Genomic DNA, 22,645 nt, shown 5'->3' on the forward strand with positions numbered 1-22,645 from the left:
GTTTGTGACGAAGGGATTGAGGCTTGGAGGGGTATTAAGGTTTTCATTAAGATATGTAGATCATACTGCTGAGAATAGATGTGGTGAGGGGTGTTCGTAGCTTTATATGACAGAAAATATGTGATAGTGCACACGGGTGGTATTAGGCACTTGAAAGTAAACGTGGTTCAAGGCAATGTGTCAATGCATGCAGACATGACAGCTTAAAGGGCAAGAAGCAAGCCAACACCCGCCAGACCCGACAAAAGTCGGCCCGAGTTGCTGGTAGGGAGAGCGGCTGCCCCAGCCTCGGACGAAGTGCTCTCAACGGAGGCTGCAGTGCCGGTGGCGGTAGGCTGACTGCCACCCTGGGTGAGAGTCACGGTGCCAGAGACCATAATCGTGGGCTCGGACACAGCACCCGTTCCGGTGGGCTCCACCCCGTTGCCCGTCGCCGACGAAACAGCCGACGGCATCAGGGTGGCTCCCGGCACGGCGTTGGTACCTGTCCCAATCTCCAGGATGTCATCCTTGCCGGGCGAGAAGTTGGTGTTGGCCACCGAGATCTCATTGTTGGCCAGGTCGTAGACCACGTACGCGCTGCGGAGAAAGGTGTCGCCCAGCAGATTCATGCCAGCCTGACTGGGCACAATTCCGAAGATACAGTCCCCCTGATCGAAGTCGGGCTCGGTATAGGGCAGCACCAATTGGCTGACGGGGACGGTGACGGTGGCGCCAGAGAAACCGAACGTCACGTTGTAATCCTTCTCCATGGCGCTGCAGGCGATGTAAGCGGCTTGGCTCTTGGTGGAGTAGCCCGCATCGAGCTCCTTGTAGATCTCGTTGACGAGGTCCTCCGGAAGCGCGGTCATGCTCGTGCCGGTGTCGAGGCTACAGGACAGGGGCAGGCTGGTGGTGTACTTTTTGGAGCTAGAGCCACTCTTCTCCACGGACACTTCGGTCAGGGCGATGGCCAGGGACACGTACTGGCCGTCGCGAGGCACAATCGGCAAAGTTTGCAGCTCGCCAAGGTACTTGGCTTTGTTCACGCCGCCGAAGAGAATAGAGCCCGTCGTCGCGTCCTCGTCGTCGAGCCACACGCTGTAGGCGGGCGACTTGATGGCGCCACTGTCGACAAGCGCCTGGGGCAAATTGGAGTACACTTTACCGTCGTACTCTTCTTGGTAAGTCGCGCGCGCATATCCGACGCCAGCAATACCCTCTATCAGTGGAGAACGATCGTGTCAGTATGAACTACTCTTTGGGGGGGTTTTGCGCTTGCGTGCGAACAACGGCGGTAGACTTACGGGGGCTGTCTGACTTCTCCGCGACAGCAAACTGCATTGACTTGATTGTAGTCCCCCCAATCGTGACATTGTCGGTCGCGTAGTTACCATAAGAATTCGTCCCGTCTCCGTAGGTGTCGTTCATAAAGGTGGAGAGTTTCTTGTAACTCGACGAGGCGCCAGAGTCGTATGTCCCGTAAGGCTTGCAGGGGTTGCCCTTGGCCGAACACTCGTCCGAGTCTGCGGTATTCACCCAGGTGTCGCTGCTACCGGTGTCCAGAGACAGGACCACCTTCTGTGGGGGCGTCCCGATAGTCAAGTTGAGGGAATAGTAAGAGTCGCTCTACATGTGGCTTGTCAGTCGTCTGCACAATCCTTGTGTCTACTTCACTGAAAGTGCGGCTGGGCGAGCATACATGATTATCAACCGTCACATCAACCGTAGAGTCCCTCTTCCGGCTTGGCTGGGTGACCGGTTTGCGCTCAAGGGTGATATGAACGGTAGCAGGCACATCACGGCGGTGCAGCTGAAGCGCATCCACATAGGGGGCGGCGGCTAGCCCGAGGACCGGAAGGAGGTAAGCACCACGCATGTTGACTGGGCGCAACAACCGAGCAAAGGAGGTTTCAGACTGAGAGGAGTCCCAACGAGGTGAGAAACACAAGAAAGGAGAACAGAAATCTCCACTTATGCAGGTGGGAGCGGGCAGCCTTTATGACTGTCATCCCACTTTGATTAGGTTCCCTCGTCAGGGTTCCGGATAACCGGCGATTCAATAGTCAACGGGCTTAGAGCCACTTCGAGGCTCCAAGCCAGTGCCAATCCAGGCTTGTCAGTGTGCTTAGACTGCTTGGGCCGAAAGCGTGCAAGGTCCGAGGAAGGGTCAGCAAATCACTGGTCATCTTCTTAGGCCCGAGCTACAAGCGAAGGAGGGTAAGCCGGCTTAGCGTGAATCTTTCATCTCCGGCACCCACGTTATGTGGTCTGCTGGCTGTGTGGGTGTGGAGCACGCCGCTGTTAGCGTCAGGGGACCTGGAAGCATGGGAGAATCTGTTTGGTCTAATACTCAGTAGTTCGATGTCTGTGGGGCTGAGTCAATGGATGAATTCACGTCCTGTGAGCTCGTGATGGCTGAGGTTAGGGGGGCCCGATCGCTGAGATGAACCCTATGTTCGGGACGTGGCTCGAAGAACAAATGCTTGTCAGATCTCGTTGGGACCGTGGCCGCTGATCTGGGGTACAGGGAGCAAAGCTCTGCAATCAATATCATGATGATCACCTTGGTAAAAATACAAATCAGCCATCGGAGGACCGAGATTTCCCAATTGGGGGTCGGAGATTAGCCCGGCGGGCAGGCCCGGGATTCCCCGATCAGGCAATATCAGGGTCAGGGGCCAGGGCCCAAATTTCGAGAGGACAAGAGAAGGGCAAAAAAGTTGGAGCTGCGGGGAATCGAACCCCGGACCTCTCCCATGCTAAGGGAATATTATACCACTAAACCACAGCCCCTATTGATGGAAGATTGTCGCTAAGTTGGCCTCAGGTTCTTATCCTACGCACACTCTCACTCACACCTACATTTTGGTATTCCTTGCTACTCCATTATAGCATTGATAGCTAGGTATTTATTGTGCAAGGCGTAAGATCCCACTGTAGGTGTCGGGTATATGTCTTGGCTGTAAAGGGTTTCGTATACCCAACAATCCGGTCATCCAGGTTTGTGTTTGCGTATCGAATGTTTTCGTATAAAAATAAATCCTTTAGTATTGCCGCTACCGTAGTAAACCTGGTACAGACTCTAAATGCAAGCAAAGTAAACCCAATCAGACCGCGCGCAGGAAGGCCCGGGGGGGAAGGGCTAAGAAAGAAATCTACTCCACGTAAAATGCAGTGATCTACGCCCCTGAGGACCTCAACAACGCGTGATTCAGATCTAATTTCCTCCACCCTCACAGTCGCGAATCCCTAACACCCACCGTCGCAGCATGGGGAATGGAAGCGACACCCCAATGCATATTAACCTAAGTATCAAACGTCAATCCATATTCCGTACCCCATGACCAGCATCGAGATCTCACCTCTACTACATGATCCCAGCCAAATAGTTCAGGTGCAATGGCCGGATCTCGCCATACCAATGCTTCCCCTGGCGGTGTCGGAACCATCTGCATCTCTCTGTCACGCAACTCTTGCTCCGGACCATCGGGCAGGTGCTCGAGGTCTTTTTGCTCGTTCGATCGGGTAACAACCATCAATGTTCGCCGTTTGCGACACCTCTCAAACACCGCAAGGGCATGTCGCTTGGCGAGGAGATACTCGCGGGATGACTTGGTGGTGTGTGCACCATTTGGGAGACGCGAGAGACATTCACCGAGGACTGCACCATCTTCGAGTGCCATGCCTGCACTGTATGGTATGTTTTAACACGATCTTCCGGAAACAGATTTTGTAGTACTTACCCTGCTGCAAGATAAGGGAGGGTTGCGTGGACGCTATCCCCAATCATCACGCCAGCTCCGGATGGATGTGACCAGCCTCCGGTGTTGAACCGGGTACATAGTCGCCACTTATGGACTGATTTGCACAATCTGAGCAGCTTCGCAATCCTACCCCACCTTCAGCCAATGCGGTCTTGAATAACAGCAGTTGATCCGACGTACCGAGGATCCCAGTCTCTAAATAGCGAGCGCATCTCCTCCACATTCCCCGCCACGGTACTCGCCTTCGAATCCTCCGGGATATCATCGGGAGTAAGAAGGACGATATTGAAGAGCTCCTTGCTCAGAGGATAGGCCACTACTCACGCAGTTAGTCATCATCGCATATTTCCTAGTCATCCAGAACAACTTACCCACGTGCTTCTCCGGCCCATACCAAAAATTCATATTCGGGTGCGTAACAAACTCCGCCAACTCGGGATCCTTCACGATATCTGGCGACGCCAGCATCACGCGGTAGGCCAGATCCCCCGTCTTGGTCGGTGGCGTCGGATGCTCTAGGACCTGGTTGGCCAATCTCCCAAAAATGCCATCCGCCCCGATGAACAGGTCCGCCGTCCACCGTCGACCATCTTCTGTGATGATCGTGGCCGTCCCCCCCTCAGCCCCATCGAACGCGACATCCACAATCTTCGCATTGCAAGTAATCTTCCCGCCCAGCTCGGCAATCCGTTCCAGCAACGTCCGCTGTAGATAGGGTCGGTAGAAGGCCCGGAACCACGTGTTCGGGTACGCGCTTGCTGTTTCTTCCACATTCATGCTCGTGATCAGGTTCCCCTTCCAGCCAAAGACACGGTAGGCATTCGCTACAGCCCAGTGCTTGCTGAGACGCTCCTCCAGGCCCCAGTGTTTCAGGACTCGCGAGCCGTTGGGCAGCACCTGGATGCCGGCGCCGACATGTTTGATCTCGGAGGTGGCCTCGAGGATGTGCACGTTGTGGCCGGCGAGCAGGCTGCTGATGGCTGCGCCTAGGCCCGCTATGCCGGCGCCGGCGATGATGATCTGGGTTTGTCGTGGATTTAGTGTCATATGGTGGTTGAGGAGCGTGGGCAAGACATACGTCTAATTTGCACGAGGACGCTCGTGTTTCTTGCTGCTTGATATGATATGAGGCGGCCATGGTGGTTTCGAACGAGAGGATGTATTGTTGTGGACAAAATGTCTGGATACAGTTGGACTCATCAATTTCATAGAAGTGCCATTGGACTGGATTGGAAACTAGTCTACCGACTCTGGAGACAGATTGCCGAACGAAAAGGTGCGGCGGAGGCAGTTACGGCCCGCGTCGTCCCTTATACATGGTCTCTACCGCATGACATCAGATTTACTCGACCGGAAAAGCACTCAACTCAACAACATTGTCTTTCACTTGGAGAGTGCTGGAAGAGCCTAGCACTTATGCGGTGGCCTGTTAGGTCCGAGGCGGCTGTGACTTGGCAATCTGCACGGGGTATTCTTGGCCGCAAGGGCCATCGTACCTTGCTGAACTGGCGGAGAATCTGTAACCATCTTTTTGTCCGTTTGCTTTTGAGATTGGTCAGCTTGTCAGAGTCTTGCAGATACTTCGTGCTATATAAGCACAGTATGCGTGTCATCTTACATTAAGGGCCCAATGCGGTGAACAAAGTCGTCCGATCCAGAGCTTGTTATCTGCATTCATGAACGAAACATGACTAGACTTCGAACTCTTATGCTGACTACATTAGAGATACTGATCCTGGTGGAACAGTTCATTGGCCCATGACTGCAAATTATGCCTTGAACTCTCTTCCTGTATGTGACTACCTCGCCAAGGTATTGGACATCACCTGCTAAGCATGCTCATGGAGCAGGGGGGGCAACACATTCCAGAGAACGCATGACCATCGAGAACCGTTGTAAACCCATCTGTGACCGACCAAAGCCGAGCGACTTTCCACTTTCCATGAAAAACGCCTACCATATACCCTTCTTGGATCTGACGCTAGACTCGCCCGTCCAGCGCCCGAGGGCCGTGTATCCTACCTATAGCATTCCATTGGATAATTACAACTGGACTGGTACACCTGTCACGAGAATGTCTTCTCATCAGATACTACAGCGCCTCGGAAAAGGGTGATGATATCAATATAATTTGAGCGGGGTTATCAATCGCTACGCTAAGCTACAGTATTGTACAGTATATTACAACAAACCTACAGCCCTCCAAAATCTGCATCTCACTCGCGTTCAACCTTCCAATCCCGCAAAAACCGCCATCTAGCCGTCTCCTTCCACCCGGCCGCCTTCCACCCATTGGCAATCGCAGGGAAGGTCTCCACCACTCCCTCCAAGCTCGTGTCGTGCGCGCACACCACAAAGACATTGCTCGCGCCATCGAATGCGGTCAATGAGCCCACGCTTCGCTCCGCTTCCTCCGGATCCGCCGCTACGCTTCTTCCGTTGGGGAAGATGTGGACATGGTAGAATGCAGAGGTCTGGTACTTCTCGGGGGATGGGTGGATTGCCGCGAAGATCTCGCCGGGACAGGGCATCGCGACGCCGGTGTAGGGGCTTGGTGTGATCTGGTCGGGCAAAGGGACATGTTCCGAGGGACGGAGCTGGCCCGCGTGGTGGATTGTGTCTGCGCCCATGAGGATGAATGTGTCTGGGCTGGTTGCTTCGCTGTCATTGCCGTTGCTGCTGGTAGTGCGCGCTAAACCGCATACATGCCCGATCGCGTGGCCTGGTACATTGAGGAGGTAGAACGAGCCGTCCCCGAAATAGTCGTGGGCTCGGAACCCCCCGATCTTGAGGGTGAACTGCTCCGCGGGGATTTCCTCCAGGGCGCGCCCGACGACATCCGACTCCAGCAGTTCACTCGCCGGGTTGGAAGGATAGGCCGGCAGCGAGGCAGCGGATACACCTGGTCCGACTACCAGCGAGGTTGAGGACGGGAAGGTGGAGGCATCGCCGACGTGGTCAAAATGCGTATGGCTTTTCGGTTTGTGCTTACGGTCAGCAGTTGCTTCCTTCTGTGTGGTTTTGGGTCCGGGTTTACCTCCAAATTATCGCATCGACGGTGTCCAATGCGATTCCATGGTCGGTCAGGATCTCGGCCACGTCTTTCTCGATGGTGATGTTGAACATGTTCTTCAGGCGTTCGTATAAAGGCTTGGCCAGGTTCTCCCAGTCCTTGCGGATGCCCAAGTCGAAAAGAACCCGCTTGTTTTGGGACTTATTCTCGACCAGGAATGCATACGCGCCGGTGTTGAGGTCCTTGAAGCCGCCAACTTCTGGTGCGACAAAGATTCCGGGAGGACCATGGATTCTGGCGGTTGTGTCGATGATGCTCACTTCCACGGTGTTACCGGAGGCGGGGATGTTTAGGTCGATTTGGGGCATATTGTGACTGGATGGTGGAGTGATTTGTGTGAGTTTCTTTTGTTGTTCTGCATGATATAGTAGCAGGATGTATGATCCATCTTATACTTTTCGCGGCCATTCGGCCCATCTATCCCCAGGGTATACTTCCTGAGGTACTTACCCATTGCTTGTCAATGGTCTAAACAAGGAAGCTATGAGGAACGGTCAGCACCGGAACATGTCGGGACACGGAAGATACCGCCGGTAGTACTTAGGTGTCTTCTTTATTCTCGTGATGCCTAGTGTTCATCGATCTATGGGGTGAAGGGCGCGCGGGTGAGCGAAAGAAGACCAATAATACGAGGAAGTACAAATCAATCGCTGTTTTTGTCACCCGATCACCGGATTGTGGACCAGCTAAGGGGCCGGTGAGTCAGATCTCCACCGAAGAGCCGCGATAGCGGCCAGAAATAGATCAACTACCGGAAGAGTAAGCTCTGCAGACGGCGCCACGACTGCTTGATCGGAGCTTATCGGCATCTGACACAGTCATATCAGCACGGTTGCAATGCTCCCCCGCAAAGAATCAGAGTGTGGCGAAGCCTTGACTCGTGATACATAGCTTGTGACCATGGGAGTGCACAGTTCGCGTCCGTGCACCTGCCGCTTAGCCGTGCTTCCCAGTCTCTCTCATAGTTAATAACGTGTACCACCGACAGCGACTCTGAATTATCAGTGTTGGTATTTTTATTCTCTAACAAAACACTTATCGATCAACGGAAGAATTGATCTCACCTTTCTTCCATCCCATTCTGCAAAGAAGTTGAACGGCAAGGTACTTCTTAAATCTTGTACGGACTGCATTCAGACGATAGAATAAGATTGTTATAGACACTGTGCTGCTTTATACTGTACGATGGAAATGTACTTGAAACGGCCCATTTGTACATACTTAGATGTCTTGAGAGTTCATGCTGCTTTTCTGCACTGCATCCTAATAACAAGACGCCATGTGATAGACTTGACGAACATAAGATATTCGAAATTTTGATGAGAGGATAGAGGTATCATTGTGACATTGCACCGTGTCATCTAACATGTCACTAAATCTTCCTCTCAATTGAAGTGTTCTGGATAGCGGATTCATTTTTGTTCCAGCCTTCCCACCAATCCGAGTAGTGAGGCTTTTTTGCAAACCATGTTTGGGTACCTCATATTTTTCTGTTTGAATGTTTTCTATATACAGTCTATACATCGTGCTCTTTTTTCTGGAACACCACTATGCTTCGCTCTTCTATGTTGAAACAGCTCCAAACTCAAACACGCAAATCTTCAGCCCAAGCTCAGTCCGATGATGCACTAATAACCCGACGAGCCACCTGCACCTCCGGCGAAAGCCCCTTCAACGTCTCCGCCAACTCATCGGCTGCGCTTTCCAACGCTACATCCGAGACCACCTGCCCCAAGGCATCAATGATGAACAACACCCGGGTCGTCTCATCCGTCAACGCCGTCCGCGGGCCCTGCCGCCAATTCCACCGCCGACAGGTGATCCCCGTGCTGTCGCACCAGATCGGCTCCCCCGGCGCCGCCAGCTCCGTCTGCGGCTCTCCACCGGAGAAGGTCTGGAATGGTTCCGTGCCCGTCGCACGGATGAGGAATGGTGCCCCGTCGTACTTGTCGAGATCCTCGCCTCCAAAGGGCAGCTGGTGCTTGATCGAGATGGCGTTATAGATATCCGTCAGACGGTTAACCCGGGGCAGACCCGCCTCGACACGCCGGGTAAGCGCTTCCAGGCTGTTGCGGGTCTTCTGGGGTTTGGCGCCGAAGGCCTTGTAGGTTTCGCGCCAGGCGGAGATGTGCGGAAGCTCGGTTACGGGCTTGTTAGCTAATAGTTCTTTGACATGTGTCTCGGCCTGCTGGAGGAGGTTTTCGCTGATTTGGTCGCTGGGACCCTGGGGGATGTTCTCCACCACCATCAGGAGGGCACGATAGTCAGGCCGGAGCTGGAAGATGGCCGGGTCGACGCGTGCGGCTTTGAGGAGGGTTTGGGCGGCTTGTGTGGCTTGTGTGGTGCTCATTGTGAGGATTGTGAAGGTTGAAAGTCCTGAAAGTATGTGGACTCGGATACAGAGAAGATTGAAGTGCGACGGGAGCTTTGATGCCCTATAAGTACTGAGAATACATCGCCGTATCCATAAAATGTATAGAAGAAAATGGTGGCGAAATGCCAAGATTGGGGGAAGAATCTTGGGTGGGCCCCACTACCCTTAACTTCTCTTTCGGGAAGGCCCCCGATTGCCCTCCCGTGCATCGGGCCCGGGTAAGATCTTCGCGGTAGCCGATCTCGGACGTCATCGGACAAAACATTGCCGGCCTTTACTTCCCGGGTCCAATCATCCTGGCAGCTCATGTGAAATTTCAGCCTGCGCTGGAAGCTCATGCGCCTTCACCACCCCTTGACTTCCTTCCAATTCATACTGCCTCCGTGCTCCGCTGCCCCCATCCAGCTCCGAGGTTTCAGCAACCCACGTACTGACTGGTGTCTCATCGGCACTTTCCCCCCTCTTCTTCCTAGCCCTATAGAGCAAGTACAACCCTGCCACGCCGATAATCACAGCAGCAGCGCAGCCCACCCCGATCCCTGCTTTCGACCCTGTACTTAGACCGTCACTGACACCCGGATCGGTGGTCGGACCCGCCGTGTTGGATGGAACCGATCCTGCACTGGAAGAGGCAGCTGTAGTCTGCATTGTCGAGCCGTCACCTGTACTCGTGGAGATCATGTTGAGTGTACTCTTCGTGATGGTGACCCCACCGACGGTCGGACTCGTCGAACTCGCACTAGCATTCGATGGCTGACCTAGTGTCAGCTGAAATCTTCCCGATAGATACATTTCGTCCCCGAAGGTATAACGAAGGTACCATCCGTCGGCCATCGTGAATGATCTTTGCAGCGTATAGATGCCTGCGGTGATGTTCTTACCGTCTACAGTGTAGTCTATCCCTTCTTCTAAGTGTGAGATTTGGAAAAAAGCAATCTCCATTGGTTCCTTGATGGGGTCCGTTGAGTTGTAGGTCCATGTTGTGGTGAGGCCGTCGTAGATGCTGACGATGTCGTCTTTATGAGGGTAAGTGACTTCAAATGCTAAATGGTTTCCCATACAACTCAAGGAGTCAGCCAACGTCGTTTGTGGAATAAATCAACAGTGATGCAAATGATAAGGTCTAGATTAAATAGATTTACCAGTTACTCGGAAGATCTCCGAGGTCAGAGTGAGCAGCAGAATCGAGCTCCAGATTGCCATGTCTGTCAGACTCTATCTGGCTTTGTTAGAATCGAGCTAAGAGAAGCTAAGAGAAGCTAACCAATTTAGCGTTGGATAGCATCTTCCAGGTTCTTGGCGCAGCCCGCTATCTTCGGCTTGTGAAAAGCTCCCAGAAACAATCCTCCAATGAGCCCTAGGATTAATTTAGCTTGGTCCTGTACGTTTATCCTGGCAAATCTGAGTGGCAACTTCATACAGCAACATAACAATAATAAACCGTGACTATGCCTCTCGGTACATACCGAGGTGAACCAGCCGTTGATACCCTCACAAATTCCGATTGTACATAATGCTCACCCCTCTACTAAAGCGAGAGCTTCGTTTACTCGCAGAAAGCGAATCGGCCATGACCATTCTCGAGTACAATTTACATATACCATGCCACAACTCCAGGCTGGTCGGCTACTGTAGTCAACACTATCATTGAATTCTATGCTGAACATGGATGACAGGTTATCTGTAGCCATACCCGCAAGTGATTCGCCCCCAAGATACTAAGCCTTCTGATGGGTCAGGCAATAAGCGTTGACTATCTTTTGAATGCAAGCCTATCGACACCTCGACGAAGATCTCGAGACTCGAATGCGGCCTCTATCTTCCCACATTCCTCGGGCCAATGCTTGACATGTTGAGGGGCGGTAGCGATTCTTGTCGTCCTGACTGAGAAATATCGAACTTTTAAGGGACGCGATCTTATTTCCAAGGTCTGGAAGAATCAAGATCTACCGATTGTAGCCTCCGAGGCGTAGTACCTACGTCGAAGGATGAGAAGGTCCCGCAATCATGAGGGCTACTCGGATTTCTGGCCCGACGTTGAGATCCTAGTGCCCTACAAGGGATGACTCCTTTCGCCCCCGCACGTTTGGCACAACATTCCGCAATCTCTGGGGTGACAGCTTTGCATCTTAAGCATTTATAAATCTTCCTATCTACAATCTTCTTTCAATAGATTTTATTATTTCCAGCCACAAAGGCAACGGTCATGATGGCGCGCTCGAAGAGCCCCGAAGCGGAGGAGATTCCTCTTGATACAAGAAACGATACAGACAGTGAGGCAAACCAACAAGCCGAAGAACTCGAAAACACGCTCCTCACCGGCTACAAGCTGGTGGCCATTATGGCCGGGCTATGTTGCTGTGTTTTGTGTATTTCACTGGTCCGTCAACGCGCGATCGCCCAACACGTTTAAAAGACACCCAATCTAACAGAAATTCATGCCATTAGGACAACACCATAGTCGCGACCACAATTCCAAGAATCACCGAGCATTTCGATTCCTTCGCTGACGCTGGCTGGTACGCGAGTGCCTATCTCCTCCCCACCAGCGCCGTTACCCTTGTCTACGGCCGGATCTACACATTTTTCCCCATCAAATGGGTGTATCTGACCGCGCTATTTCTGTTCGAACTTGGATCCCTCGTCTCCGGCGTTGCCCCGTCTTCGACCTGTCTCATTATTGGGCGCGCTATATCCGGACTCGGAGGGGGTGGCCTTTTCTCCGGGTCGCTGATCATTATCTCTCAATGTATTCCACGGCACCGTCGCCCGATCTTTTCTGGGTTGATCATGGGTATTTATGGGATTGGTAGTGTCATCGCGCCACCGTAAGTAGGCAATCCTCTCTGACTACATGAATCCTTAATGACTCAGCCACCTTGCGACCAGTCTCGGGGGAGCATTCACCGACAATATCACGTGGCGATGGTGTTTCTACATCAATCTCCCCTTAGGTGCAGTCACCGCACTAGCAATCCTGTTCGCCCTCCAAAGCACCGAACCAATCATGAAAGCACCCTGGCAAGAGAAGATGCGGCGAATGGACCCGCTAGGGATTCTCACTTTCCTGCCAGCCATCATCTGCCTGCTACTAGCCCTCCAATGGGGAGGCACAACGTACCCGTGGGCAAACGGCCGCATCATCAGTCTATTCACCGTCTTCGGCATTCTCCTCCTGTGCTTCATCGGCCTCCAAGTGTACGCCGGCGAGAAAGCAATGCTTCCCCCTCGACTCCTGCGCGGGCGCAATATCTGGGGCTCGGCCCTTTTCGGCTTCTGCCTGAACAGCGCGATCTTCATCTTCGTTTACTACGTGAGCACCCACAAAGAACCTCAATCACGCCACCTTGAAGACCCCCCCCCCCTGGCTAACCTCAAATCACCGCATCTCAGCTCCCAATCTGGTTCCAGTCCGTGAAAGGCGCCTCAGCCACCGAATCCGGCGTGATGAACCTCCCACTGACCCTCTCCAACGCCTTGCTGGCCATGGGCTCCGGCCTCCTCGTCACCGCCGTGCGATACTACTACGGCCCCGTGATGCTTCTCAGCGCCGGCCTAACTTGCATCAGCGCGGGGCTGCTGACCATCCTGCACCCGGACTCCGCCGCCGCCGCGTGGGCTGGCTACCAGGTCTTCTTCGGGCTGGCGGCAGGGCTGGGCATCCAGCTGCCCGTGTTCGTGGTCCAGACCACCCTCCCGACGGCGGATATCCCCACCGCCACCGCGCTGATGGCCTTCGTGCAGGTGCTGGGCGGCGCGGTGTTCGTCTTCGTCGGCCAGAATGTCTTTCAGAATCAGCTTGTTGCGGGGCTGCTGCACGCGGAGTTGCCGGCGGAGCTGGATGTGCAGGCGGTTTTGGGAGCAGGGCCGGCTGGGTTGCGGGCGATTGCCTCTGGAGATACGTTGGTGATGTTGCTGAGTGTGTATCATGATGCGGTGGTGCGGACGTTCTTTGTTGCTGTTGGGTTGGCGGTGGCTTCGGTGCTGGGGGCGGGGGCTGTTGAGTGGCGGCCGATCGGCAAGAAGCGTCGGACAACATGTACGAACCATACCTTTCTATAGATCAACTACATCTACCACCTGCGATGTTCCCAGTAGACACTTGCTCGAGCAGAAGGAAGCTGCATTTGATGCAATCTGTAGTATGGGAATCAAATGCAGCATGCGTCAATCAACCGGTAAAAAGGCACCTTGTTGACAGCATAATGGTCGGATAATAATAAGAACGCTTTTGGCCAGCAACACCAGCATGACCGATACTGCTTCAGCCCATTGTCCGATTCATATTATACTCGGATCTTCCAATGCCATTTATAATCCAAACACGCCCACCGAGCTGTCAAGAAGAGAAACATCGCCAACACAAGGACACATCCCAGCCAGACGATCACGATGCGGGATCCGACTTTCTCCAGCATCTCTCCGCCGACGGGGATGGAGATCAACACGCTAGCAGCTCGGTCAGATGTTTTGTCTCCGGGTTGGCCGTAACATGAGTAAAGACTTACGCAAAGCTCACCAGTGCATAGCAGGTCCCGAAGCGCATTCCGATCTCCTTCGCCGGCGACACCTGCCGGATGCACACCGGTGCGAGGCTGAGGAAGGACCCGGAGCTGAGGCCGTACAGCGCGCTGAAGAAGTACAGGGCTGTCATCGAGTGGCTGAAGGGATACAGGATGATGAAGATGGCCAGGATGCCGGATGACACCAGGACTAAGAGCGTGTTCAGCCGGCCGTACTTGTCGCCCACGCGGCCGGCGAGAAGACGTCCGACGATTGAGCAGCTTTACGCAAAGCTTGGTGAGTACTGGGAACACACATCTCAGAGTCTGGCTGAGGGCTCGCTCACATGTTCAGAACGACGAGCAGGTTGACACTTGTATTCACGCTGAATCCCAGCGCCACGACGTAGGTTGGGAAGAGGCCGAGCAGGGCGAAGGTTTCGAGTTCGAGGACTGGTTGACGAGTAAGCCAGGCATTACTCACACAGCAGATAACGGCAAAAGCACTTACACCAGATTCCCACCGTGAGCAGCGAGAACCTCGAGTCCTTAAAGCACCGCGCATCAATGGCCGTCTTCAGCTTGTCGCCCTTGGGCAACCGCGACTTCACCAAAAAGGACCCCATTCCACAGACCGCCAGAATCACAAAAGCGAGAATCCGCATGCCCCAGCGGAACCCGAACTTCGCGAAGGATGCTTTCAAGAGAAAAGGGAACACGACCCCCCCAAGTCCGGAACCCACCAATGCGGTTCCCATGGCCATCCCGATGCGCACCTGGAACCAATGCGGCACGCAGGCCATCGCGACCGTACTCACCAAGGCGCTGCCAATGCCCGCCATGATGCCGAAACTGAGGATGAACTGCCAGTACTGGGTACATTCCGCGGTGAGAAACAGGGCTGCGACGTAGATCGCAGATCCCACGGTGACTAGGGCCTTGGGGCCGTAGGTGTCGAACAGCGGTCCGACAAACACGCCCGCGGCTAGCATCATGAACATGAAGAGACCTGGAACCCAGCCCACGGTGCTGCTGGTGTAGTTGGCTAGCTGGTGGGTCTCGAGGTAGGATTGCAGCACACCCACCGAGTTCATGAGTCCGTAGGAAGCGAGCAGAAGAAGAGAGGACCCGAGCACCACCAGCCACGATCTGAGGCCGCCATCGGGGAATTGCTCGTTAGTGTCGGGGTGGCGCATCAAGCTCGTGGTGGAAGTGTCTACGAGCTGGAGCTCGAAGTCAGTGCCATTGGTATTTCGTGCGACGACGGCATTCTCGATGTCGGTCACGTCGACCCCCGAGCGAGAGCAGGTGGTTCCTTTGGCGTTCGTTGCTAGCTCCATAGGCCTTTCTGGTGGTTATTTATGAGAGAGAGGATTTCTGGCTGAAATTCCTTGCTCATCGACCAGACACCTGATGAGATCAAGATTCTTATTCTTCAGGCATTAAGCGGGGTCCGAAATTTTTATAGACTCTTTGCTTGCGGGGGCTCCACTTCTTGCAATCCCGAGATCCCGATGCAGGATTAGTGGTGCTACCCAGACCATCGGGTGGCCTTCCGATTGGCAAATATCGCCGTATCGATCAGATTATCGATATCCCTGTGAGTCATGAAAAGATAAGTTGGGTTAAGCGAATTTCTTCAGCGGATAGCGCGTCCTTTAGTAATGCATACCATACTACCCCACATCTTCCATCTCCAGTCATAAATAAAGAATTACACAGTAGTAACATAATCAACTATACAGTACATCTCAAGCAACAGCAAGTACCCCAAATCCACAGCTCACGAATGCCCTAACAGCAGCAACACCCATCATCATCCTTGTTATTATTACTATCTCCGCAGCATCCCCCACAGCACCCATCACAACATCCATCACAACACCCACCACATCCCCCACAACAATCCTCGTCGTCATCGCTCTTCTCCATCCTCGGCGCCTCTGGTGCCTGATACCCAGTATACTGTGTCGTCGTCGCAGCATCATCAACCCCCGGGTACGTCATATCATTATTATTGTCCACATATCCGCGGTTTTCATCATTGGTATTATCATCGTCGCCGGACCAATCGTCCGGGGAGTCCCGGTCGTTGAGGTTCGTCTCCCGTAGCTCGATCGCTTCGTTGTTTTGGCTCCATTCGTTGTAAATTACCGCGCCGCCGAGACCGGCTGCTGCGCCGGCTGCTGCGCCGGCTATGACGGGGGCTCTGCTGTGCGGGTGGCTAGTGTGGGAGGGATAGGCGGGGTGGGCGGTATGGGGACTGTGTTGAGGGTGTGGTGCGGGGTGGTGAGCGACGGGGTGGTGCTGTGGAGCGCGGTGAGGTTGGTGAGCTGCCTGATGAGGGTGCGCTGCTGGATGAGGGTGAGCTGGGTGTGGATGCGCTGCCGGATGCTGGCGTGCGCTTGCGGCATGATGAGTCGGTGGATGACCACGATCAGTCCGCAGGCCTCTAGGCTGGGCGTGCTGTTGCTGGCGATTCTGCGGGTGATGTTGGTGCTGGCCCTGCTTGGTATGCGCAGGGGCGGGGCGGGTCGTGCGGCCCATTGCTTCGAAGAATGGCTGTCTCAGATAAACGATGAAAGAAGGGAGTGGTTTCTGCGTTAGATGCGCAGTGTATACTGTTCAATGTTCTGGTGATGGGCTGTACAGTATACCTCAACAGCGGGAGGTTAGGGCTGCCGATGGTGTACTGTACTCCGAGCGAACACTGCATTGACCTCGGGGTCTGGGTCCGTATATAACATCCCACCCCCTATCCCTTTACCCTTCTTGCACCTCCTTCTACCATGCTCGAGGCTTAGGAATCGTATCGCGGAGATTACAATACACTCAGGTGCCACTTAATAAACAGGTTCAACCCCCTGCCATTGCCACGCTCAACGAAGGACGAACAAGAATCTCCGCCCCCAGCTTTGCACAATGAAAAACCATTGACCATCAATGCAACCTTTGACAGTGGACACGAGACAAGCAGCTCTGCTCGCCACAGACATGGGGTTACAGGGTCAATTCCTGAGGTGTGGCTGAGAGGCGGCCCAGTAGCTTGTGATGTCCAGGCTCGTATCTGCACGGGCAGCGGGAGGGATAGACTCGCACCTCGGAAAGCAAACGCTACAGGCGCCAATCCACGGCCCAAGCACGACATCGCGTGGGGTTTGTCTGGTGGCGATGCGTCTAGACTGATGCCAGGGACGGGATGGTGGTCTGCATCTGACCATGCCAAGGCAGTTTGTAAGGCATCCGTGCAGATAGGTTAAGCGATTTGGAAGGGGCGAAGCGTGATTGAATGCTTCCATGGGTGGATGCTTGATAATGGGAGGGCGCGGTATTCCGCACTGCGATGGAGGGATTGGAAATCAGGAATTTGTGGGTTGGGTCAACTCATGTCAGCTTGGTGTCGATAGGCGCAATGCAGCCGCGATGGAGAGCAAAGATGTAAACATCGATGGGTGGTGCCAGTTATGGTCGGAACGAGCCATGGGGTCTGGAGCGAAAGCGCCAATGAAAACGATCTTCTCTTCCGCCCACGGCTCGTCCATAGTAAGGATGGCTCGGCGGGCAATCTCACAGGCGCACAGGAAACAAAGCAAAAAAGAAAGTGGCGCTGCCCGGAATCGAACCGGGGCTGGCACGGCCACAACGTGACGTCATACCACTAGACCACAGCACCTGTTGTTGTGGTATTCCATCCAGCTTATTGACATATGTCCTGCAATGAACAAGCTTCCAAAATGGGACTTCTCGATCTTGTCATTCTGGACAAAATCGTCAATTTTCTCATATCGGAGAGGTTATCGGGCAAATCTCGTATCTCTACATAGTGTAGGCATGGCTCGATTATACGCACCTAGCTTAAACGTCCGCATTTGAGGTGATTTACAGAGGTATTTTAAGATCATTACCCGGGTGCGGCACCTGCTGTTGGAAGTATATATATTTTGCTCGACCTCCGCCTTGAGGACTAGACAGCTCCCTCATATGGGTAACATTCCAACGCTACAATTAGATTGACACACAAAATCTACCCTCCACAGTAAAAATATCAGCCACAAGAACAGAGCAAAACATAAAATCCACTCAAAAACAACAGCATAGCATCGAACCGCATGGGATACCTAATAGCAGAAGGAAATCACATAACAAACACAGCAGAGGCTTATTCCCAGCAAATAAGAACAAGGGATGTTGCCTTTCAAGATTGCCGGCCTCAAACCCCTTAGTCGTCAGCCCAGCAAGCCACATACAGGCTGTCTTTCTCTCTTTCCCCCTTCAAAGTTACATTCGAAGTGCTAACTCAATTAAACAGGGTCAAAAACCAGCCACGGGCACAGATTCAATACAGTGGGTACCAAACCACACAACAAACACCACACTATCCACAAAGCTTTTTTTTACATCGCGCATCACTGTCCCGCAGCCCCCAGGTTCTGTATAGTAGTACATATCCCCAAGGGGAAAGGTCCAATTAGTCGCTGCAAGCAGTTTATAGGTATAAACACCAAACATCAATAATAAAAAATAGAACAGAGAGGAAGTGAGCAGAAGAAGTTTAGTAGTCACCATGAAGCTTTGACACTCAGTAAATAAAACCTGTAGGGATAAATCCCTGTACTGTAAGCCGACTAAACCACACTTTCAAGTCAGAGTTCCACAGGCAACAACAGACAGACCCATGCAGCAAAGCAAAGCAAAGCAAAGCACATACAGTACATCAATTACTGAATACAGGTCAAGCAGCAGAAGCCGTAGCCGTAGCAGCCCAGATTAACCAACATTAATCAAATCAAACCAGTTATCAGATGATTATCAGATAAAATAAAAGAAAATCTGTTATGCATACATCAGCCGATTCAGCCGCTTTAGGGGCCATACAGCACAAGAGTCCGTCACAACACCGCTGCATTATCCTTAGTAGTTTACTATGCTATACTGTACTACATTGTATTTTACGGTAATGTACTTTAGTTAGATAGGAGTGCTCCAGGGCGGAAAAGGTATTCTTCACAACTCAACAAGACTAGGTGCATCTGATGGAGGGCAATGCCCCACCCCTTCCATCCCTTTGGTACCGGTAGATCTGCACTGCAGGCATTGTCACTTCCGTAAGCACCAATAGTTAGGTTAGTGGCACTAGTTATCCCACTCCCAAGCCATTAGCCACTCTACAGGATCCATTCGCCTTATGGTCCAAAAAAAAAGATATGATACCCAGCACTACTGTACTATATTGTTCGTTTGGCTTTGGCGGTACCAATGCCACTGTCATCCTTGATGACGCTTACCATTACCTTGAGCACAATGGGCTGAAGGGCTTTCACCGGACTCGACCGTTACCTCTGATAAAGATGCCATCTGCACCGAATGAGTCAGAAGATGACTTTGAAGTGCCGAGAGATGTCTCCGTATTGTGAGTCCCAAGGCTACTTGTCTGGTCTACGGCAGACAGTTCTGCAGCAGAGAAGCTTGGTGCATCCTATCACGAATCTGTACGCCGGCATCCGGGAGACATGGCTGATGTAGCGTATACCCTGGCTGCAAGGCGGAGTCGTCTTCGGACGCCTCCTTCGGTCGAGGAGGCAACGGAGCAGATCGTCCAGTGGGTTACGGCCAAGGTGGGCCATATCTTGGGCCTGTCGGCCGCGGATATCGACCCTGGGGACCCTGTGCACACCTACAGCATCGATTCCCTTGTTATGGTGGATCTGAAGGACTGGTTCAACCGCGAGATCGGGGCGAGTATCACCGTGTTTGATCTGATGGGGAACACCCCGCTGCGGCGACTTGGGGAGATGGCGGCCGAGAAGAGTCGTTACTGGGTTTAGATATGATATGGTTGAATAGGATGTCCTCAAAAGCATAGGATCTGAAATTCGTAATTGAGCTCTTCTCCTCAGACAATGATATCTGCATTGCCGGAAATATAGAGTAGAGTAGAGTGTCCCTAAAGCTTAGTAGCCGATTGGTGTATGGACTTTGCATCATTCCGCCGCTCTGCACAAGACACCACACCATCACTAGATTCAAAAAAGACATATCATGCCTGGAAGTCACGCGATAGTGCGAAGGTAGGCCATAGAATAGAAAACCGAACTTGCACAGATGGACCTTTACAGATGCCTCATCAAGCCCCAGAGGGAGATATCACGATCTCAATGCACGAATGCGTTGTGATATTATCAGCTTATCCACTGGATTCGGGAGATATGCTCTCTGCGAATGCCCCTGTTTCGAGTTCTCGAAGGGATCGGAGTCCGGATCAAAGACCATCAGGTAATACAGCACAAGAATGACTGCCACGATCGCGGCAGTGATGAGGTAGCTTAGGACGACCTTAGATGAGGTAAGCACGGCATTGGTTCTTCTTCTGAAAGGGTAGACTTACACCGGTTCTTGTGATGTCAGAATTTGCACCTAGCCCTGGCTTGGGCCTCTTACAGTCGCCATTCCAGGAAGTGCCCGTTTTTGCCCAGAAAAATGATGATTGGGATGGAATACGATTACGCAGGCTTCAGACCATCTGGAATGTGCTGAATGAAAGGCAATCCGACCATCCGATCAAGGATGATTTAGAAGAAGGACTAGCTTTAGAGTAACTTGAAGGTTAGTTAGGCAGAACTCTTTCTATGGGGATCGCCTGAATCTTCAGCTCAGTTGGGGGAAGAGGGTTGCTCACCTTGGCTTCGCACGGGCCGCCTGGGCAGTGCTGCACCTGATAGGGTTGGCGTAGCCACGGCGGTTATTCCATCGGCATGCCCGACTGGTTGTCGCCAGTGGCCTTTGTTTTCTTGAAGTCTGTGAATTTGAAAGCAAAGATATACCTGAGGTAACTCAAGATAACTAATAATCTTTTAATAAGCCTGAATATAACTGTACATAAAAGTCGTTTTATGTGCTTGTCTTCATAGAACAAAACGGAGAGCGCTTGACATATCTACTACTGCACTATAGTACTTTCCAAGCTGCACTTTCTGCTCTATAGTGTGTCCAATTCTGACAGTGGTGTCAGCTGTATCCACAGTCAAATGCTATGATCGGGGGAGTTTGGTCACCGACAAAGATGAATGTCATCGGCGAACACGAATTTCACAAAGTTGTTCCTTCATCAAGTGAGACCCTGCACTAAATGGCATGATCGGACGACAGGAAACGGCCGCCATATGGAAAAAAATAGTCAATACCGCACTGGTGGTGTGGGATTCCAACCTTGAATTGAAGTGGACAAGACAGCCACAGCTGCAGCCGCAAGCCACCCGCAACAATATCTCAAGCAAACAGACAACGTTAAGGCGCAACATCGTGATCATATTTCTCAGCGGGATCATCGTGCCAGCCACGGCGAGTAAATGATGGGAGTTATAATTCGGCCAAAATTCGTTGATGATGCGGCTGAATCTAGGGTCCGATGAAACCAGCTTCCATTCAATATTTCTATCCTCGCTCGTGTTTGGCGTCGACCAAAAGCTGCGCCATCAGCTTGGCTGTCAAAACATTGGTTTGAACCGTCCCTTGGCGCTGACATGAGAAGCCTCAGTTCTAGCTAAATCACGGAGCTCACCATGTCGCATAGACATCAGAAGTCAGCGGAGGCTGGTCTGTATAAAATCTCTCACTTTCCTCCCTTGAAAGGAGGACAACAGACAACAGAAAGCAATAAAGCGACCTCACTACCAAAAACGACCTTACCCATTTATATAACTACCAGAACATAAAACAAACGTCTTCCAACATGACCGACTGGCTCAACAGTCTCTACGTGTGTCTTCTTGTGCCTCCCTGGGCAAACCAAGCTAACTCCGCCAGCCCGTCTACGGCGACCACGAAAACGAGAAACCCAGCAACACCATCCCCGTCGTCGACGACAAGAACGGCGACATCAACGCGGGCTTCGGCGGAAAGTAAGTTCTGGCTGCTCCAGTGTCTAGGGTGTGTGTGTGTGCGGTGGCTAACTGTCATAGATACGTCTGGCTGGTGGCCAACTACATCCGGGACCCGCAGAACTGCCTTCACAACATTAAGATAGTGGTCTCGGACACGGAGAAGCCAGGACAGATGGACCTAACCAAAGGGGCCGGGGGACAATACCGCTACCTGGAGACCTCGACCGTGGCCGCGGAGGGCTTCGGGATCTCGAACCTGAAGCTCCTGCGGAGCACGGATGAGGTGAGCAGCACCGATCTTCGAGGGTTGGGATATCGCGGGTGGACGGCCGATATTAATGCAGGTCGGGGAGGGGATTATCTGTATCTGGTCTGGAGGAATGGTTGAGTCCTGGTGGCTTATAGGATTGAGGGTATGGACTGTAGATACCAAGGCTCCGGCATAAGTATGACCGTATGGACTTCGATTATTTGGTCCCTTCAATAGTGAGTCTTGGTTGTATGTTTATCTTTAAGTCGAACAGACAATTGACTTGAAAATTTGTGCTTTCGCAGCGGAGATGGCTTTAGAAACCAAGCAGGCTGCGACACAGGAAGAATTAAAGGCATTTTCAAGGGTGCAAAGACGAGAGTAGCAAGGAAATACTACGAGGTAAGGTTTGTTAGCCTGGCCCGTGTTAGCAATCATGTCCATGGATGAACTGCTAGTCTAGAGTCTCTCATGCCTTACATCGAGAATCGAGAAAGAGACATCACCAAGCTCAGTGTAGAGCGACATGAAGAGTATCTTTCATGAGTTGCTGTGTGTGACTGGTCTCCTGACCGGCGGTCCGTGGTAGGTTTGATGAGGGATGCATTTTTGGCATGGAAGTTGAATGGCTCACATAGAAGCGGGATTAAATCCCCCCAGATATCCAGTTCCAACCAAGGACAAGAAGAGGTGACTGCCTTTGTCTATCTGTGCCAACTAAGCACCCTACTAGGTAAGCAGTAGGTAGTTCGATCATTCAATTGGAGTAGGGATTGCCGGATTGAGGCAGGCTACGGTGAGTCTCCCCTCACCCTGAAAG

At 52.5% G+C, this 22,645-nt stretch overlaps 10 protein-coding genes and 2 non-coding genes across 12 annotated transcripts; 4 read left to right on the forward strand and 8 right to left on the reverse strand.

Annotated features, from left to right (window-relative positions):
- Positions 1-27: 27 nt before the first annotated feature.
- On the reverse strand, positions 28-1,947 carry BO86DRAFT_327524 (pepsin-like aspartic protease). Its single transcript, XM_025668614.1, has 3 exons — positions 1,682-1,947; positions 1,287-1,608; positions 28-1,201 (listed from the first exon to the last, which is right to left on the reverse strand). Exons 1-3 carry the CDS (start codon positions 1,856-1,858, stop codon positions 204-206), a joined length of 1,497 nt encoding a protein of 498 aa, XP_025533173.1. The 5' UTR covers positions 1,859-1,947; the 3' UTR covers positions 28-203.
- A 756-nt stretch (positions 1,948-2,703) lies between these two features.
- Positions 2,704-2,775, reverse strand: BO86DRAFT_t7. Its single transcript has one exon. It is a non-coding gene; the product is annotated as a tRNA-Ala (tRNA).
- A 30-nt stretch (positions 2,776-2,805) lies between these two features.
- On the reverse strand, positions 2,806-5,099 carry BO86DRAFT_444327 (putative monooxygenase; the record flags this gene model as incomplete). Its single annotated transcript, XM_025676372.1, has 6 exons — positions 4,825-5,099; positions 4,118-4,766; positions 3,927-4,062; positions 3,726-3,872; positions 3,320-3,672; positions 2,806-2,840 (listed from the first exon to the last, which is right to left on the reverse strand). Exons 1-6 carry the CDS (start codon positions 4,882-4,884, stop codon positions 2,806-2,808), a joined length of 1,380 nt encoding a protein of 459 aa, XP_025533174.1. The 5' UTR covers positions 4,885-5,099.
- Positions 5,100-5,897: 798 nt separating this feature from the next.
- BO86DRAFT_350967 (MBL fold metallo-hydrolase) lies at positions 5,898-7,233 on the reverse strand. Its single transcript, XM_025669404.1, has 2 exons — positions 6,784-7,233; positions 5,898-6,719 (listed from the first exon to the last, which is right to left on the reverse strand). Exons 1-2 carry the CDS (start codon positions 7,125-7,127, stop codon positions 5,963-5,965), a joined length of 1,101 nt encoding a protein of 366 aa, XP_025533175.1. The 5' UTR covers positions 7,128-7,233; the 3' UTR covers positions 5,898-5,962.
- A 1,132-nt stretch (positions 7,234-8,365) lies between these two features.
- Positions 8,366-9,205, reverse strand: BO86DRAFT_384456 (B3/B4 domain-containing protein). The gene has a single exon (XM_025670887.1). It carries the CDS (start codon positions 9,167-9,169, stop codon positions 8,432-8,434), a length of 738 nt encoding a protein of 245 aa, XP_025533176.1. The 5' UTR covers positions 9,170-9,205; the 3' UTR covers positions 8,366-8,431.
- A 279-nt stretch (positions 9,206-9,484) lies between these two features.
- Positions 9,485-10,396, reverse strand: BO86DRAFT_394087 (uncharacterized protein; the record flags this gene model as incomplete). Its single annotated transcript, XM_025673164.1, has 2 exons — positions 9,485-10,209; positions 10,336-10,396. The coding sequence occupies 2 exons, from the start codon at positions 10,394-10,396 to the stop codon at positions 9,485-9,487; spliced, it is 786 nt and encodes a 261-aa protein (XP_025533177.1).
- A 1,072-nt stretch (positions 10,397-11,468) lies between these two features.
- Positions 11,469-13,207, forward strand: BO86DRAFT_284386 (MDR family MFS transporter; the record flags this gene model as incomplete). Its single annotated transcript, XM_025667346.1, has 4 exons — positions 11,469-11,573; positions 11,642-12,021; positions 12,083-12,506; positions 12,587-13,207. Coding segments are annotated over 4 exons (1,530 nt in total), but the record flags the coding sequence as incomplete, so codon positions are not given.
- A 272-nt stretch (positions 13,208-13,479) lies between these two features.
- BO86DRAFT_350971 (monocarboxylate transporter) lies at positions 13,480-14,941 on the reverse strand (the record flags this gene model as incomplete). The annotated part of the gene is made up of 4 exons (XM_025669405.1): positions 14,207-14,941; positions 14,043-14,148; positions 13,702-13,977; positions 13,480-13,642 (listed from the first exon to the last, which is right to left on the reverse strand). The coding sequence occupies exons 1-4, from the start codon at positions 14,889-14,891 to the stop codon at positions 13,480-13,482; spliced, it is 1,230 nt and encodes a 409-aa protein (XP_025533179.1). The 5' UTR covers positions 14,892-14,941.
- Positions 14,942-17,297: 2,356 nt separating this feature from the next.
- BO86DRAFT_t6 lies at positions 17,298-17,368 on the reverse strand. The gene has a single exon. It is a non-coding gene; the product is annotated as a tRNA-His (tRNA).
- Positions 17,369-18,810: 1,442 nt separating this feature from the next.
- On the forward strand, positions 18,811-19,117 carry BO86DRAFT_384457 (uncharacterized protein). The gene has a single exon (XM_025670888.1). It carries the CDS (start codon positions 18,900-18,902, stop codon positions 19,107-19,109), a length of 210 nt encoding a protein of 69 aa, XP_025533180.1. The 5' UTR covers positions 18,811-18,899; the 3' UTR covers positions 19,110-19,117.
- An 88-nt stretch (positions 19,118-19,205) lies between these two features.
- On the forward strand, positions 19,206-19,520 carry BO86DRAFT_394090 (acyl carrier protein; the record flags this gene model as incomplete). Its single annotated transcript, XM_025673165.1, has 1 exon — positions 19,206-19,520. One exon carries the CDS (start codon positions 19,206-19,208, stop codon positions 19,518-19,520), a length of 315 nt encoding a protein of 104 aa, XP_025533181.1.
- Positions 19,521-21,222: 1,702 nt separating this feature from the next.
- Positions 21,223-22,009, forward strand: BO86DRAFT_742 (uncharacterized protein). The gene is made up of 3 exons (XM_025677625.1): positions 21,223-21,451; positions 21,499-21,593; positions 21,654-22,009. The coding sequence occupies exons 1-3, from the start codon at positions 21,425-21,427 to the stop codon at positions 21,961-21,963; spliced, it is 432 nt and encodes a 143-aa protein (XP_025533182.1). The 5' UTR covers positions 21,223-21,424; the 3' UTR covers positions 21,964-22,009.
- The last annotated feature ends 636 nt before the right edge of the window (positions 22,010-22,645 follow it).

Source organism: Aspergillus japonicus, assembly GCF_003184785.1.
Source record: "Aspergillus japonicus CBS 114.51 unplaced genomic scaffold BO86scaffold_1, whole genome shotgun sequence".
NCBI classification, from domain to species: Eukaryota; Fungi; Ascomycota; class Eurotiomycetes; order Eurotiales; family Aspergillaceae; genus Aspergillus; species Aspergillus japonicus.